We start from the raw sequence: 19,062 nt of genomic DNA, 5'->3' as shown, positions 1-19,062 counted from the left end.
GAACTAGATGGAATTTTTTATTTTTTTCCACTTGAATACTTGTGACATAAAATAATAACAAAATTTTTGGAGAATTTTATTTGAATAAGTTTGAATTTATTTTATTTTGATTTTATAACGATATATCTGATATGTATTAAATGAATGGCTGTATTAAAAAAAAATAATAATAATGATAATCTGTGGAGCATTTTTGGAAATTATAATGGACAAGTAAATCCTAAATTAGTGTTTTTGTTCTTAATTTTTCCTATTTTTTATAACATTAATTATATATATATATATATAGATAGATATGTGTGTGTGAATATATATATATATATATATATATATATATATATATATATATATATATATATATATATTACACCAAAAATTAATAAAAGCAAAAAATAAAATATAAATATACATTAATATATTAAATAGTAATAAAAATAGACAAAAAAAAAATAAAAACAAAAATAAAATTAATAAAAAATATTATATATATATACACACACACACACCGTATATATACTCGAGTATAAGCCGGATTTTTCAGCACATTTTTTTGTGCTCCCCTCGGCTTATACTCGAGTCAATAAGTTTTTCCCAGTTTTTTGTGGTAAAATTAGGGGCCTTGGCTTATATTCGGGTCGGCTTATACTCGAGTATGTGTGTATATATATATATATATATATATATATATATATATATATATATATATATATAATTTTTTTTTATTTTTTCTCATTGGCCAGTAATTTTCTAAAATTTACAATAGTGAACATAATTGGATTATCAAATCCTTTAACCAGTCCATCCCAATTTTTGTAATGTGAATTTTATTAAAAAAAAAAAAAATTTATTCCGTTTTTGATGATTTTCCCACCTCTCCATTTCTAATGAATATTATTAGATTTTATTTCCGGATACTGATTTATTATTAGTAGTGATACTGTATATACTCTATACACTGACGCTTTAGACTTCTGTATACTATACTTTCCCTTTTCCTTCTTGCTATGATTTCCAATATGCATAAACAGGAGATAAATTTAGAAGCGGCGTTCCGTTTTATTTTGTTTTTTTCCCCCGCCGCCACCGTGTTAGGGCATCGTATCTTTTTCCATAAGTAATTTTAATCTTTCTGTTACATCCTCACCTGTCAGAAAGATTAGTATGCCTCTCAATTGGTGAATAAATGAATGTATCAGCATGTAGCCCGGAGAAGCCCCAGGCAATTTTCATCATGATAAATTGCATAATAAGCGAGAAAGTGTTTGCTTATTAATCCATAACAAGATTTAGATTGAAAATGGTCTCTTACATCCCTGACAGGTACAGTAGTGACAGCGCTAGGCCAGGCAGGAGAAGCGGAGTGACAATGTGTGCAGAGGGGTGAAGCGTGCATTGTCCCCTCCCCGGCACCCTCCCGCTGCGCTGCCCCCTTTTGTGCATGTACACAATAACAGTGCACAGCTGCCCGGCTTCTGCTCTGGTGTTAAGCGTGCTTTATGTCGGAGCTCTCTGCAGCCTTTTCTTCTCCACACCCCCCCTTCCCCTCCCTCCCCCCCATCTTTAATTTCAGCTCACATATATTGATGGAGAGAAAGCAGAGGCAGTGAATAAAATAAATGCGGGTTTTGCTGCAGAATTTCGCTTCACTCCTTTAAAAACTGTATTTTCGGCCATTAATTGAGTTTTGATTCCGGGCACGGAGAGTTGCAGACCGTGGGGGTGCGGATGTGTGACTAATGGAAGCAGAGGTGGTATTTTTAGGTTAAGCCGAGGAAGAAAGATTTATGGGGAAGGGATTGTATTCACCTACGGTAGGGCGGGAGGGAAATTTTTAGGACATTTCCTGTATATCAATTTTCTTGAGGATTTCCTTTAAAAAAAAAATGCAAAAAGAATAAAAAAAAATCACTAAGTAAAAGTTCTTTAAAAAAAAAGTTTGAGATAAAGCAGGAGACTCACCAAAAAAATTATCTTTGTTTTGACATTTTTTTTAGATTTTTTTTTTGTTCTGATTACTGGGCTCTTGTAATAAATTTTTGAAATAAATTTTCTTTAGTTTAAATGAAGTCTCTCACCAAATCCCAGCATATGACCAGAGTCCTGCAGGTAGATAGGTTACCTGAATCATACAGTGTTTTTCCCTTGTGGATCACTGTCTTCATTGCCAAGATATGAGCTCTTTGTAGCAATAAGGATGTTGCTTCTTACCTATTTGGAGCAATGCCAGTGTACTAGTTGCTCCAAATAGCTCATTTGCATATTGATAGCAACAGCAATATCTTTGCAATGGTGGCAGCTATATATAAGGGGTTCTGGTGACAATAACCTATCTATCTGCAGGGCTGGGGTGATATGCTGGGTCTGGTGATACTAACCTATCTATCTGCAGGGCTGGGGTGATATACTGGTTCTGGTGACACTAACCTATCTATCTGTAGGACTGGGGTTATATGCTGGTTCTGGTGACACTAACCTATCTATCTGTAGGACTGGGGTGATATGCTGGGTCTGGTGACACTAACCTATTTATCTGCAGGGCTGGGGTGATATGCTGGGTCTGGTGACTGTAACCTATCTATCTTCAGGGCTGGGGTGATATGCTGGTTCTGGTGATACTAACCTATCTATCTGCAGGACTGGGGTGATATGCTGGGGTCTGGTGACACTAACGTATCTATCTGCAGGGCTGGGGTGATGTTCTGGTGACACTAACCTATCTATCTGCAGGGCTGGGGTGATATGCTGGTTCTGGTGACACTAACCTATCTATCTGCAGGGCTGGGGTGATATGCTGGGTCTGGTGACGCTAACCTATCTATCTGCAGGGCTGGGGTGATATGCTGGTACTGGTGACACTAACCTATCTATCTGCAGGGATGGGGTGATATGCTGGGTCTGGTGACACTAACCTATCTATCTGCAGGGCTGGGGGGATATGCTGGATCTGGTGACACTAACCTATCTATCTGCAGGGCTGGGGTGATATGCTGGGTCTGGTGACACTAACCTATCTATCTGCAGGGATGGGATGATATTCTGGTTCTGGTGATACTAACCTATCTATCTGCAGGGCTGGGGTGATATGCTGGATCTGGTGACACTAACCTATCTATCTGCAGGGCCGGGGTGATATGCTGGTACTGGTGACACTAACCTATCTATCTGCAGGGCTGGGGTGATATGCTGGTACTGGTGACACTAACCTATCTATCTGCAGGGCTGGGGTGATATGCTGGTTCTGGTGACACTAACCTATCTATCTGCAGGCTGGGGTGATATACTGGGTCTGGTGACACTAACCTATCTATCTGCAGGGCTGGGGTGATATACTGGGTCTGGTGACAGTAACCTATCTATCTGCAGGGCTGGGGTGATATGTTGGTTCTGGTGACACTAACCTATCTATCTGCAGGGCTGGGGTGATATGCTGGTTCTGGTGACACTAACCTATCTATCTGCAGGCTGGGGTGATATACTGGGTCTGGTGACACTAACCTATCTATCTGCAGGGCTGGGGTGATATACTGGGTCTGGTGACAGTAACCTATCTATCTGCAGGGCTGGGGTGATATGCTGGTTCTAGTGACACTAACCTATCTATCTGCAGGCCTGGGGTGATATGCTGGGTCTGGTGACAGTAACCTATCTATCTGCAGGGCTGGGGTCTGGTGACAGATTCCCTTTAAGAGCGACAAGGACCAAGGACTTTAAGGGAATTGTCAGGACAATTTGGGACAATAAAACACCCATAGGTCTTTATTGACCCATGGTATAGTGTCACAATTTTTAGATCCTTATGTGAGGGAGGAGGTTGTACATTGGCAGCAATGGGAGTTACGCTGCAGCTCCAGCCACAACACAGGGAAATAGCACGGCCACCGGAAACAGCCCTTTATAGCTGATCCCTACAGGGGCCGCTTGTTGGCCCATCATTGATTAGATAATAATGGCCATAAATAGCAAGTTACTGGACATCCCCTTTAAATAGCCTTGAAACATGGCCTGCTTTGTATTCTTAAGAAGCAATAACGTTAAACATGCTAGTCCAGGGGTGGGACATTGACCTACCTAAGGCATATTACCCCTCCATGAGGCGCGGTATTTGTCATACTTCCCTACTTTGGACATAAGATTCTCGCACCAGTTGGATCTTTGTAAGGAAGTTGTGTTTTCTTGGTCTGGTCTTCAGGATTGCTCTGTGGTGGAAACCATTAGTGGTTGTCACCCAACATGTTACCCTTAAAGGAGACCAAGATGACTACAAAGATGACGTCCCGCTGAGGAGCCATGACCCAGTCCATTATGCTTTATCTTACGGTAACGGTAGGTCCATGGGTCGGCCTCTTGCACCCACAACCCCCAGATTTCCCCGACATCCAGGACAAATCCTACCCATCCCCTCCAGTCACGAGGACCATGTGAGAACAGCATTTCCATAGTGGCCTGGACAGTCTTGATACGTGGCTGACAGTATTCACTCCTCGAAACGGAGGCAAATGGAATCAGCATTGATTCCTAATGACATTTCTATGTAATAATTGAGTAGACGAGTTCAGTTTCATTCGGGGTAGAAAAATTGAATCAGTAAGTGACTTATTATCATTGGCTGACAGAAGGGAGATTGCAGCGATCCCGGGGATGACAGCCCAGGCTACCGTCCGTATAATGACATATTCCAGCAGCAGATTCAACCTTCCTCAGTTTTTTCTTATTTTTTTGGGGGAAAAAGGAAAGTGTGTCACCAGGTACAGCATAATAAAGACCCCAAGGAAGAACGTAAACAAAGACTACCAGGAGAACCCGTCTAAATGAAACATTTCCAAGAATTGGATGCTGTCCCCGGATCTTACATTGGTCCTGTCTTGCTTCTACCTGATCCTAATGATAGGCCATCAGTGGGGTCACAGAAACCCTCTGCAGATTGACTGGTTTCTGTGACCTGGTCATATCTAGGCGATACTTTTTTCCAACCAAAAATAGCGCCACCCTTATCCATAGACTGTTTATGGTATTGCAGCTTAGCCATATTCAAGTGAATCAGTTACAGCCTATAGACACTGTATCTTCTAGTGAACCCCCCACCAGCAAGTTTCCGAGTGACCCCTCCCCCTTCTAGTGACACCCCCCCCCCCCAGCAAGTCCACCTTATACAGCCACCACGTCACTTGCTATATCATCAAGCCAATAGGTGGCGACCATGGACTAGGCTCGTTGATAGTTCAAGTAGAATGCAATTAGTTAAATTAGCTCCTGCACTTACCAAGATGGAGAACAGTCAGTTCACGGGAACCTGCTGGTGCTGACCGAATCCCACCCTGGATTTATGGGTTAACCCCAAATAATATTGACCTATAAGTCATTATGACCTGGCATGAACTCTTAAAGGTGATGTTATCTTGTCGGGCTTAATTGGTCTTATCTTTAGTCTTTAGAATTACGAGCTACAATGTCTGATCATCATCGTCAGTCTTTACTAGGATATTTTTGTATCTGGGCTTAGAACATTGGCTCAGCCTTAATTCACCCTTCATCCCCTGTTCACCGTCCATTGTAGCGTCTGATATGATGGGAGTGCGGGTGTCTATAGGCAGAGGTGGAGGAGCCTGTAGCCTTCGGGTTCTGTAAGTAAAAACAGCCGCAGAAGGGGAGTGTGTTGATTTTGTTTGAAGCAGTGACCTGGTGGAGGTGAGGATGGACTGGATGTCAAGGTGGCAGTGTTGTAATGGAAACCTAAAATCTTGAATACAATCAAATCACAAGAAGGATAAGTGCAGCAGAAGAGGAGTGTGCTGATGTTCTTGGAGGCAGTGACCTGACTGTGATGGTGACAATGAGGACCTGGCTGTATATAGTTGGGCAGTGTTGTAATATGGTAATAATTCACTTTGAATACAAGCAGGTCATAAGGAGGCTAAGAGCAGTAGAAGAGGAGTGTGCTGATATTGTTGGAGGCAGTGACCTTTGTGATGGTGATAATAATGACAAGGCTGCATAAAGTTGCGATGTGAATGGTAATATTTCACTTTCAGTACAAGCAGATCATAAGAAGAGTGAGAACAGCAGAAGGGAAGTGTTCTGATTTTGTTGTGGGCAGTGACCTGACTGTTTGTGATGGGGATCATAATGACATCCTATCACAATAGTGATAATGATGACTTAGCTGTGTATAATTGTAATATGAATGGTAATATTCCACCTTGAATACAAGCAGGGCATAAGGAGGATGACAGCAGCAGAAGAGGAGTGTGTTGATCTTTTTGGAGATAGTGACTTTGGTGATTGTGATGATGGGGAAATGGCTGCATAAAGGCTTAATCGAAAGGTAATATTTCACTTTCAATACAAGCAGATCATGAGAAGAGGTGAGAGCAGCAGAAGAGGAGTGTGCTGATCTTGTTGGAGACAGTGACCTTTCCATTGGTAATGGTGATCATGAGGACAGGACTGTTCATATTTGAGGCAGAGTTGTGGTGTGAATGGAATATTTAACCTTGAATAGAAGTTGATTTTGAAAATGATGGCTGCAGTAGGAGCGTAGTGGGCTGGTCTTTTTGGAGACAGTGACCTGACCACTTTTCATGCTGGTAGTGATGACACCGCTGCATGAAACTGATTCAGTTTTTTTTATTGAACATAAACTTAAATAAAAACCGAACATAGAAATATTGACAGCAGCAGGAGAGTAGTATGTTGATTTTCTGATAATGTCGATAGGAGTGTTGTATCCGGGACGTAAACTGGTAAATCTAGGTGTAGACACTTATCTCCCCACTTATATGATAATGTTATTGAGGACACAGCTATATGTGACTTGGACAGTGTCATAAAATGGATGGGAATAAAACGCAACACATCCAATGAGATCATAGGCTTTGTGTAAGCAGAAGGAGAGGAGTGTGCTGAACTTTATGGAAGGCAGTGACCTGTCTAATGATATCATTTCTATTATGAGGGCACAGATAGACATGTCTATGATTGGTGATATAATACAGATAGGATTATAATGTTATGAATCCAAGCAGGCCATTGAAATAAGAACAGCAGCAGGAGAAGTGTGCACTGACCCGGTCTGTGAAAGTGACCAGCCATTTGATGCTGTTATTAAAGGAATTCTATGATTAAAATGCTATTTTTTTCTGACTAACACGTAGGAATAGCCTTAAGAAAGGCTATTCTTCTCCTACCTTTAGATGTCTTCTCTGCACCACCGTTGGGTAGAAATCCCGGTTTTCTTCGGTATGCAAATGAGTTCTCTCGCAGAACAGGAGGCGTCCCCAATGCTGCGAGAGAACCAGCGCCACCTCCATCTTTGTCTGGAGCGGCCTCTCCCTGCATCTTCTTCCGGCGCTGGCTTCAAACTTCTAGGCATGCACAGTCGGCTCTGCCGTTGGGCCTTGGGCAGAGCTGACACGGCATGCCCGCTGCCATTTTCTTGTGGCCCGCGCTGGGGTAAGCTGGCCACAGGCATGTGCAGTCGGCTCTGCCTGAGGCCCGATAGCAGAGCCGACTGCGCATGTGTAGAAGTTTTAACATAGTGCTGGAAGAAGACGCAGAGAGAGACCATTCCAGAAGAAGATGGAGGCGGTGCTGGAGATTTCTCTTGCAGCATTAGGGACGCCCCCAGTGCTGTTTGAGCGCTGGGGCCCGCCCCCCCGTGCTGCAAGAGAACTCATTTGCATACCGAAGAAAACCCGTATTTCTACCGAACAGTGGCACCGAGAAGACATCTAAAGGTGGGAGAAGAATAGCCTTTATTAAGGCTATTCCTACGTGTTTAGTCAGAAAAAAAATAGCATTTTAATGATAGAATCTGTTTAAATGAGGAAATGTTTGGCTTCTAAGATTGGCTATTGTTCACACGTGTAAACCATTGATGCCAAGCTGCTTCATTTTCAGCCTCCTCTAGATATGCACCAGTACATGGCCATTCACACTGCGACTATCACCGGTCGGCTTTGTTTCTAACCTATTGCAAGACAACATGTCCCAATGACGATCCGCTGTCATAGCACAACGCAGAAGTCTTATCATACATTGATACCTATACAGATTGGAAAGTTGGTGTGCATTTAGAGGAGCCTTTCAGCAATCTTCATTATGTGGTAATGCCCCCGCCCTAATGTCCTGCGGATATTGCGGAACAATTACCCCCTTTTGACTGCTGTGAAGGAGTAATAACAGTTGGCGATGCTTCTGGAATAGGCCTAAACCTGCCTTTGTTTGCAGCTGAAGTCTGGGTGCAGGGTGGCGGCTCCATCATCCGCAGCTTTTACTCTGAAAGCCGACATGTTAGCCAGCTGGTCCAGCTGCAGGAGGGGGTTAATCTCTGGCCGCATGTTACCACTCCTCAGCCATGGTAATGAATTAGCCAAGAGCCTGTTGCTTTGCAAACTGTTTTTTGCTGAAGTGGCGATAACAGAAGACGTCGTCCTGCTGGCAGCAACACGTGCAAGGGAGAAAAGAGCTGCGGTTACTCCAAACTACTGCCAGCACAAGAACGGATGCACCGCGCCTGTGTCCGAGGAAGGATCCTGGGGTATTCGTATCTCTTAGCGAGACGGAGGGCTCTAGTAGTCATCACTATGTCACATGTTGTATCTAATATGGCTGCTTGTTAAGAAAAATAAAAAATCATAGTATATAAAAAGTAATAGAAAAAATAAATAAATATATATATATAGGGTAGGATCATATTTTATGTAAATTTAATGGATGGAAACTAGTTCCATACATACTGTATAAGGGTAGGGTCACCAGAACTGTAAATATGAGTAGGGTGCCTAAATATAAGGGTGGGGTCCCTAGTAAGGTAAATGTAAGGGTAGTGTGCCTAGTAATGTAACTATAAGGATAGGTTTCCTAGTATAGTAAGTAAAAAGGTAGGGTCCCAAGTATGGCAAATATAAGGGTCGGGAGCCTAGTGTTGTAAAGCTAAGGGGTAGGTTCCCTAGTATGGTAAATATAAAGGTAGGGTCCCTAGTATGGTAACTAATAATGGTAGGGTCCCTAGTATAGTAAATATAAGGGTGGGAGGGGTCTGTCGTATAGTAAATATAAGGGTGGGGTCCCTAGTATGGTAACTAATAATGGTAGGGTCCCCAGTATAGTAAATATATGGGTGGGGTCCCTAGGATGGTAAATATAAGGGTGGGGTCCCTAGTATGGTAAATATATGGGTGGGGTCCCCAGTGTAGTAAATATATGGGTGGGGTCCCCAGTGTAGTAAATATATGGGTGGGGTCCCCAGTATAGTAAATATATGGGTGGGGTCCCCAGTATAGTAAATATATGGGTGGGGTCCCCAGTATAGTAAATATAAGGGTGGGGTCCCCAGTATAGTAAATATATGGGTGGGGTCCCCAGTATAGTAAATATATGGGTGGGGTCCCCAGTGTAGTAAATATATGGGTGGGGTCCCCAGTGTAGTAAATATATGGGTGGGGTCCCCAGTATAGTAAATATAAGGGTGGGGTCCCCAGTATAGTAAATATAAGGGTGGGGTCTCCAGTATAGAAAATATATGGGCGTACTATTTATGGGCTATGACAGGGGCCTTATACTGTGAGGGCAACTGAGGGGGCATTATACAGTGAGGACATTATAATGTATAGGCATACTGTGTCTGGGTCATGATGGGGGCATTATACAGTGAGGGGAACACTATATTGTAAGATCACATTCAGATGAACGTTATAATGTGAGGGCATACTGTGTCTGGGTCATGATGGGCATTATACAGTGTAGGGCAACTGGAGGGCGGCATTATAATGTGGGGGCATACTATGTGTGGCCCATGACAGGGGCATTATATAGTGTAGGGAAACTGTAGGGGGCATTATAATGTGGGGGCATATTCAGAGGGACATTACAACATAGGGCATGCTGCGTCTGCGCCATGACATGGGCATTATACAGTATACGGCACAAAGAAACGTAGGCAAAGCCAATGTGATTGTGGGCAATGCTGGAGGTGGGCCTTACGTTACATAAGTTGGCATAGCGTGCCGCACTTTTTGTTCCCCTTTAGATCCTTTGATAGTTGGAGGTCTGGCTTGTGACCATTGCCCGCCCATACGTTGGTGACCCCCGACCACATTGCTGATGTGCGATGGGACTTGTTGCGAGTTTCGTCACAGTCCCTGCAGAGGAAGTTCTTTATACCGCACCCATCTGCTATGTAAAACCCTGCATGGCCGGGGTCTTTGTGATACGTATTGAGCGCGTGATTTGTTAACAAGGGTCCTTTAGCGCGGCGGACACGTTCACATAGTGTTTTCAATCTTCACGCTTAATTATTGGATTGTGTGTTTGGCGCAGGAACACCCGGACTTGTAATGGCGGCTCATTGTCGGGAGTCCATTATATTCTAACTGTCTGAGTGATCCCATTGACCCGCCACTGACATTATAAGCTGTGTCTAATCTTTTCACTCTATATATTTCTAATGCTGACTATTTTTTTTTGTTCTTTTTTTTCCCCCTTCTTTCCTGCCTGATCCCTGTTTAGCATCACAATCGGGTTACCCCTGAGCCCTGCAGCTGACTCCGCCCGCTCCGCACGACACGCTCTGTCGCTCATTGCCACGGCCAGACCACCCGCCTTCATAACAACGATTGCTAAGGAGGTAAAAATCCTTCCCCGTCCTCTCCGCTCTGCATGGCTAAGTCCGCATAGGTTTCTATTAAAGTTTCTTCTTAGTCCTGGGCAAAGCCCGGGAGATGTGTGCAGCATGATAAACCTTCCCCCCGTATACGAGGCAGCAAGGAATCCAAGCAGTGTTGGTAAACTGTAGTTGTCCTCTACGTTTCTGTTAGGTCTGATTCTGGGAAAGCTGGGTTAGAGCAGATATAGCCTTAACTGGATTTTTTAGACTTCTGGATAGTAAATCTTTATAGTTCTTCACTGATACATTACATGTTCCCCTGTCACTGTATAACTAGGCAGATGTACACAGTGACTGTACCAGCAGAATAGTGAGTGCAGCTCTGGAGTATAATACAGGATGTAACTCAGGATCAGTACAGGATAAGTAATGTAATGTATGTACACAGTGACTGTACCAGCAGAATAGTGAGTGCAGCTCTGGAGTATAATACAGGATGTAACTCAGGATCAGTACAGGATAAGTAATGTAATGTATGTACACAGTGACTGTACCAGCAGAATAGTGAGTGCAGCTCTGGAGTATAATACAGGATGTAACTCAGGATCAGTACAGGATAAGTAATGTAATGTATGTACACAGTGACTGTACCAGCAGAATAGTGAGTGCAGCTCTGGAGTATAATACAGGATGTAACTCAGGATCAGTACAGGATAAGTAATGTAATGTATGTACACAGTGACTGTACCAGCAGAATAGTGAGCGCAGCTCTGGAGTATAATACAGGATGTAACTCAGGATCAGTACAGGATAAGTAATATAATGTATGTACACAGTGACTGTACCAGCAGAATAGTGAGTGCAGCTCTGGAGTATAATACAGGATAAGTAATGTAATGTATGTATAGAGTGACTGTACCAGCAGAATAGTGAGCGCAGCTCTGGAGTATAATACAGGATGTAACTCAGGATCAGTACAGGATAAGTAATGTAATGTATGTACACAGTGACTGCACCAGCAGAATAGTGAGTGCAGCTCTGGAGTATAATACAGGATGTAACTCAGGATCAGTACAGGATAAGTAATGTAATGTATGTACACAGTGACTGTACCAGCAGAATAGTGAGTGCAGCTCTGGAGTATAATACAGGATGTAACTCAGGATCAGTACAGGATAAGTAATGTAATGTATGTACACAGTGACTGTACCAGCAGAATAGTGAGTGCAGCTCTGGAGTATAATACAGGATGTAACTCAGGATCAGTACAGGATAAGTAATGTAATGTATGTACACAGTGACTGCACCAGCAGAATAGTGAGTGCAGCTCAGGAGTATAATACAGGATGTAACTCAGGATCAGTACAGGATAAGTAATGTAATGTATGTACACAGTGACTGTACCAGCAGAATAGTGAGCGCAGCTCTGGAGTATAATACAGGATGTAACTCAGGATCAGTACAGGATAAGTAATATAATGTATGTACACAGTGACTGTACCAGCAGAATAGTGAGTGCAGCTCTGGAGTATAATACAGGATAAGTAATGTAATGTATGTATAGAGTGACTGTACCAGCAGAATAGTGAGCGCAGCTCTGGAGTATGATACAGGATGTTACTCAGGATCAGTACAGGATAAGTAATGTAATGTATGTACACAGTGACTTGGTATTTGAGGGGTTTAGGAGTATTCTCTAGCTCAGTAGGGGTTTTGCTGTTGTAGTTACAGTGTTGGCCAAAAGTTTTGGCATCCCTGAAATTCTGTCAGATAATACTCGTGTTCTTCCAGAAAATGATTGCAAGCAAAAGCTCTTTGGTATTATTATTTTCATTTAATTTGTCTTCAATGGAAAACCACAAAAACAATTGTCAAAAAGTCAAATTGGATATAATGCCACAGCAAACATAAAAAAGGGGGTGGACAAAAGTATTGGCACTGTTTGAAAAATCATGTGATGCTTCTCTAATTTGTGTAATTAACAGCACCTGTTACTTACCTGAGGCACCTAACAGGTGGTGGCAATAACTAAATCACACTTGCAGCCAGTTGAAATGGATTAAAGTTGACTCAACCTCTGTCCTGTGTCCTTGTGTGACCACATTGAGCATGGAGAAAAGAAAGAAGACCAAAGAACTGTCTGAGAACTTGAGAAGCAAAATTGTGAGGAAGCATGAGCAATCTCAAGGCTACAAGTCCATCTCCAAAGACCTGAATGTTCCTGTGTCTACTGTGCGCAGTGTCATCAAGAAGTGTAAAGCCCATGGCACTGTAGCTAACCTCCCTAGATGTGGACGGAAAAGAAAAACTGACGAGAGATTTCAACGCAAGATTGTGCGGATGGCGGATAAAGAACCTCGACTAACATCCAAACAAGTTCAAGCTGCCCTGCAGTCCGAGGGTACAACAGTGTCACCCCGTACTATCCAGTGTCAGCGTCTGAATGAGAAGGGACTGTATGGTAGGAGACCCAGGAAGACCCCACTTCTTACCCAGAGACATAAAAAAGCCAGGCTGGAGTTTGCCAAAACTTACCTGAGAAAGCCAAAAACGTTCTGGAAGAATGTTCTCTGGTCAGATGAGACAAAAGTAGGAAAAGGCCTCAACATAGAGTTTACAGGAAAAAAAGAGGCCTTCAAAGAAAAGAAGACGCCCCCTACAGTCAGACATGGCGGAGGGTCCCTGATGTTTTGGGGTTGCTTTGCTGCCTCTGGCACTGGACTGCTTGACCGTGTGCATGGCATTATGAAGTCTGAAGACGACCAACACATTGTGCAGCATAATGTAGGGCCCAGTGTGAGAAAGCGGGGTCTCCCTCAGAGGTCAGGGGTCTTCCAGCAGGACAATGACCCAAAATACACTTAAGGTCAGCACTAGAAAATGGTGGTGAGAGAAAGCCCTGGAGACTTGTAAAGTGGCAGCAATGAGTCCAGCCCTGAATCCCATAGAACACCTGTGGGGGAGGGGGAGAGATCTCTTGATGGCAGTTTGGAGAAGGCCCCCTTCACATCTCAGGGGGGACCTGGAGCAGTTTGCCAAAGAAGAATGGTCTAAGATTCCAGCAGAGCCTTGTAAGAAACTCATTGCTGGTTACCGGAAGCGGTTGTGCGCAGTTATTGTGTCTAAAGGTTGTGCTACCAAGTATTAGGCTGAGGGCGCCAATACTTCTGTCCGGCCCATTTTTGGAGTTTTGTGTAAAATGATCAATGATTTGACTTTTTTTTTTCATTCTCTTTTGTGTTTTTTCATTGCAAGCAAAATAAATGAAGATAATAATACCAAAGAGTTTGTGCTTGTAATCATTTTCTGGAGGAACACGAGTATTATCTGACAGAATTGCAGGGGGGCCAATACTTTTGGCCAACACTGTATCTAGTACAATATATTGCTGAGTTGAGAACATTAATAAACCAGGAGATACGCTCATATGGCGGTGACTTTTCTGGCTGCCATTCCCTCTGTACATCTCAGGCAGGCAATTAGAGATGGCAGCCGTAATTATTGAAGGTTTTCTCGTCCTCCCGAGAGCGTTCAGGAGCTTCAGCCCAGTTTACTATTCTTTATGACAAAATTGAAATTAAATCCAATTGATCGCCCTATCATTCAGAGGGACAGCCGATACATCAATAGCACTCTAAAACCTGTAAAGAAAGATCTCCACAGGTTAAAATAACAGAGAAGTAAAAAGTGCCGCAGAGACCTATTATATAGAGCTAATTAAGCCCTAGTGGCCACTCTTGGAAGTGTCACTACATTGTCTTGCTTTACTAACTGCTGTGAAGCTGAATGTCATTGCTTTGGCACAGGTTTTTTTGGATACACCCCAGTAACCAGTTGTAGTGAGGGTTTTCCCGTGTGATTCTGAATATATAATTACATTAACCCCATCAAGTATAAGTTTTAGTCACTTATTTTACTGTCCCTTCCCTCTCCTCTTTGCCGCCTCTATATGCCCATTTTCCCTCCTCTCATTTCTTCTCTCCCTTTCTATTTTTTCCTCTCCCTTAATGTTTCTCCTCCTCTTCCACCTTCTCTCATTGAATTTTCATGCTCCTTTCCCTTCCATCTCTTTTCTCTCCCTTCTTTCTCACCTAGCCCCGTCTCCTTCTTCCCCTTTCCTTCTCTCGCTATCTCCTTCTCTCTCTCCTCTTTATACTTTGCCCTTTTTCTTCTCTATTTCTTTATTTTCTTTGTTTTCTCTCTCCCCTCTGCTCCTTTCCCTATATTTTTGTCCTCCGCTTGTGCTTCTTTCTCCCGCCCCCACCTATAACTTTCTCTCCTACTCCCCCTTACGTCTCTTTTGTCTGTCTTTCCTTCATTCTCCTCTTTTTCCTCTTCCCTTCTTTTTACTCTTGATCTCTCCTCCCCATCTTTCATTCCCCTCTTCCCGTTCCTCTCCCGTCTTTTTGTTTGCCTTAGTCCCTTCTTTGTCTTCCCCTTTCCTTTTCCTTTCCTTCCTTTTCCCTCTCTTTCTCCTCCCCTTCTTCCTGTCTTTCTCTCCCTCTCTTCCCCTTCCTCATTGTCGCTTCTTCTTTGCCTCCCTTTTTTTTCTCACTTTCCTTCCCCTTCTCATCTTTCTATTTTCCCCCCGATTCTTCCCCTATCCCCTTCTTTTTATTTTGTCTCCACCCCTTCCCTCTTTTCTCCTTCTCTTCCCTTCTTTTTTCCTTCCTCTCTCCTCCCCTATGTTTTTATTCTTGCTTTCCCCTTATTCTCCATGCTTTTTTTCTTTCTGTTCCTCTTCTTTCTCCTCTCCTTCCCTTCATCCTTCCTTACTTTTCAGTTCCACCCCTTTATGTAATACCCCCTTCCCCATTTTTATCACATGTCTCTTTGAGATCTGGTTGTGTACATTACCTGACCCCATCAGCTCCCTGTTCTATGCAGGCTGATTCTAGCCCAGTACTGGGACTTGTCAGCGTCTATTAGACTTAGTGGCCGGTGTCCCCTACCCCAGTGTCAGTGCTGCTCTGGTTACCCTTACTGTTTAATGGGTTAAATACCATGGTGTCCATCCATAAATCCTACCATCACCCATACACATGGTAGCTACATATTAGGACTATGCTAACACTGCATAACCCGCTTCCTCTCTAATGCCTTCCTGTGCGGTTAATAGCCGGCACTTCTCCTCATACGTTTTCTGTGTGTTCCTTGTTTTCTCATCATTAACTCTTTACAATCTGCTGTGTTGTTTATTGCTGGTCAGTAGTCCCGTATCAGCTTCATCCCTTACTAAGTGTTTGCATGGTCGCTCTTATTGGAAGCATTTAGCATGGGGACGGAGAATATAGTAGATGACCCATAATAATCCGTAGACTAGATGTGGACCCTCTGCTATTAGCAAAGCATTAAAGCAGTCCTTTACTTCCTCCCTGCTACAGATATAGTTATGTTATTTTAACCTTTTGTCTTGCCTAAACAGGAAAATTCAAGTAGTTAGTTTTCTAGAGGGAACTTGATAGTTAAGGACTATGAGCTAGGGAGATTGGTGACTGTGAGAAGGAAGGGGCCACGCTGCTCTATTGAGCCCCTCGACCCAATGAAATAAAAGGTATGTCAACGCATGACCTTTCTTTTCCACTGTACATGCAGTATATATAGTGGAGCTGCAGTCCAGTCACTGTCCTTAGTTCTCAGATTTGACTTCAAGCCTAAGTCCATGTATAGGACTGTATTTACAAATGGAGATGACAAGTATAATGTAAGCCATCAAGCTTATAGCATTAGTGACCGTGACCGGACTGCAGCTCCACTATATCCCTCACATATATTGGAAAAGGAACGCCATGCGTTGATGAACCCTAAATTTTATTGGGTCAAATGAGCAGTGTAGCCCCCTCTCCTTCATGAAGCCACCAATTCCCTATTGCCAAAATATTGCTGTTTTTGCCAATATGCAATTGAGCTGTTTGGTGCAACAAGGATGTGGCCTTTGCTCCAAGAAAGTAAGTGGCAAAGCCCTCTTTGCTCCAAAAAGCTCATTTGCATATTGACATAAACCTCAATATCTCGGCACCAGAGGCAACAATTCACAAGATATGGGTCAGGTGACACTAACTTGTCTATGTGCAGGGCTGGGGTGATATGCTGGTTCTGGTGACACTAAACTATATATCTTTGGAGCTGGGGTGATATGCTGGGGTCTACTGACACACTCCCTTTAAGAAAAAGCCTATCTAAATGTAGGTTGTCCTGTAAATTATATTTATTGGTGTAGTAAAAACTATTTCTACTTCTGTCTTTGCAGGTTCACAGACACACCGCAATGGCTGCCAATACCCAGTCTCAGCAGAATATACACACTACAGCTTTGGCCCGAGCCAAAGGAGAAATACTGAGGGTCATTGAAATACTCATTGAGAAAATGCCATCAGATGTGGTTGATCTTTTGGTGGAGGTACATCTATCTATCTATCTATCTATCTATCTATCTATCTATCTATCATCTATCTATCTATCTATCTATCTATCTATCTATCTCCTATCCATCTATCTATCTCCTATCTATCTATCTATCTATCTATCTATCTATCTATCTATCTATCTATCTCCTATCTATCATCTATCTATCTATCTATCTATCTCCTATCCATCTATCTATCTCCTATCTATCTATCTATCTATCTATCTATCTATCCATCCATCCATCCATCCATCCATCCATCCATCCATCCATCCATCCATCCATCCATCCATCCATCCATCTATCTATCTATCTATCATCTCCTATCTATCTATCTATCTATCTATCTATCTATCTATCTATCTATCTATCTATCTATCTATCTCCTATCCATCTATCTATCTCCTATCTATCTATCTATCTATCTATCTATCTCCTATCTATCTATCTATCTCCTATCTATCTATCTATCTCCTATCTATCTATCTATCTATCTATCTATCTATCTATCTATCTATCTATCTATCTATCTATCATCTCCTATCTATCTATCTATCTATCTCCTATCTATCTATCTATCTATCTATCTCCTATCTATCTATCTATCTATCTATCTCCTATCTATCTATCTATCTATCTATCTATCTATCTCCTATCTATCTATCTATCTATCTATCTATCTATCTATCTATCTATCGTCTGAGTGTTGTTTCTGTGGTTTATATTGTAGGTTATGGACATTATAATGTACTGCCTGGAAGGATCCTTGCTGAAGAAGAAGGGGCTGCAGGAATGCTTCCCATCCATATGTCGGTACGTTTCTTGTGTTAGTTGTCAAAGCTGGGGGGCGCTACGACCCTGAGTCAGTGTGGGATTGAGGACTTCAGAAGATGCAAATGTAGCAGAGCTGTATGTGTCCGGTCCCGGATTCTCATGTGATAACGGTGTATGGTCTGTGAGTGGCCATACACATTATAATAATGTCAACCAAACCCGCAGATTTTGATAGAGCCAGCTGAACATCCCAGCTCCCCTCCCAGGGGGAGAAAGATCGGTCAGTTGGGTAACATCATCCAGGCACCACAAGGTCCCCCCCTCCCCCCCCAGCTTTCCTGAGGTCCTGAATGGCGAATTCATATAATGGTATCAGTGCAAAATTAAACCAAAGTTTAGGATCTCAAATGTCCGCCATATTTGTTGTCATCCAGCAATGGGTGTGTATACAGATATAATGTAACACAATATTATATAACACTTTATAACATAAGTCTTCATAAATCTCGCCATGTGTGGCCGCCGCTCTGCCTGATGAGGGTCGTATTCCCGGCCCACGGTTTTCTAGATGTAGATAAATGGAGACAAATCTAAAGCTCCGGAGATATCCGTGAACAGAACTGCTTGTTCAACAGAATCCTTTTTTGTCGGAGATAATTGAAATTGGAGCTTTTATTACCTCGCGTCTTAATTACCTTCCCTGTAAACGGAGGCCAGTGATGAAACGCCACTTGTAAAATGTGAGTTATTTGCTGTCCCGCTCTCCATTAAACTCGCTTTAACGACTCGGCGGTAAGCAAATGACCAGGCGACAGGGCGGACAGGACGGGAACAGACTGCAAGGCAGGCACTTCTCATTGTATGGCGATCGTCTATACAGGCCTGCAATCCGGAATCGGTCCTGGATGATCGGAGGGGTCAAAGATCATAGAAAATATATAATATAATGAACTATTGGAACTGTATCCTAAAGTGAAGCTACACGTACAGAGTTCCTTCACATGGGGACCTGTGCGCAATTTTTATTAATCTCTCTTGGTCTCTGTTCACACGTTTTTGATGGATCAGAAACCTGACTCTGTTTTCACGGACCCGACTCTTCCATTGAAAATTAATAAGTCTGTGAAAAAAGCCTATGCTACGCAAGATGCCTAAAGATAAGCAGTGGTAGAGTTCACTGGCAGCCACTTATCTCCATTGCTGATCCAGGGATCAGCTGTGATCTATGGGGTAACAGCAAGTGTTCAACTTCCCTACAGCACCTCCGGAGGAGAAATGA

The 19,062-nt window shown here is 42.8% G+C and overlaps 1 protein-coding gene across 4 annotated transcripts in view; it reads left to right on the top strand.

Moving 5' to 3' along the window:
• Positions 1-19,062, top strand: part of WDR7 (WD repeat domain 7) — a 237,946-nt gene that overhangs the window by 169,659 nt on the left and 49,225 nt on the right. For all 4 annotated transcript variants that reach the window (XM_075268327.1, XM_075268317.1, XM_075268308.1 and 1 more), the window contains 3 exons: positions 10,507-10,624; positions 16,854-17,003; positions 17,740-17,822. In XM_075268327.1, coding sequence (XP_075124428.1) covers positions 10,507-10,624; positions 16,854-17,003; positions 17,740-17,822 — 351 coding nt within the window. The remainder of the gene's footprint in view (positions 1-10,506; positions 10,625-16,853; positions 17,004-17,739; positions 17,823-19,062) is intronic.

This window comes from Leptodactylus fuscus, chromosome 1, assembly GCF_031893055.1.
Source record: "Leptodactylus fuscus isolate aLepFus1 chromosome 1, aLepFus1.hap2, whole genome shotgun sequence".
Lineage (NCBI taxonomy): Eukaryota > Metazoa > Chordata > Amphibia > Anura > Leptodactylidae > Leptodactylus > Leptodactylus fuscus.
This window is presented reverse-complemented; position numbering and strand designations above follow the sequence as displayed.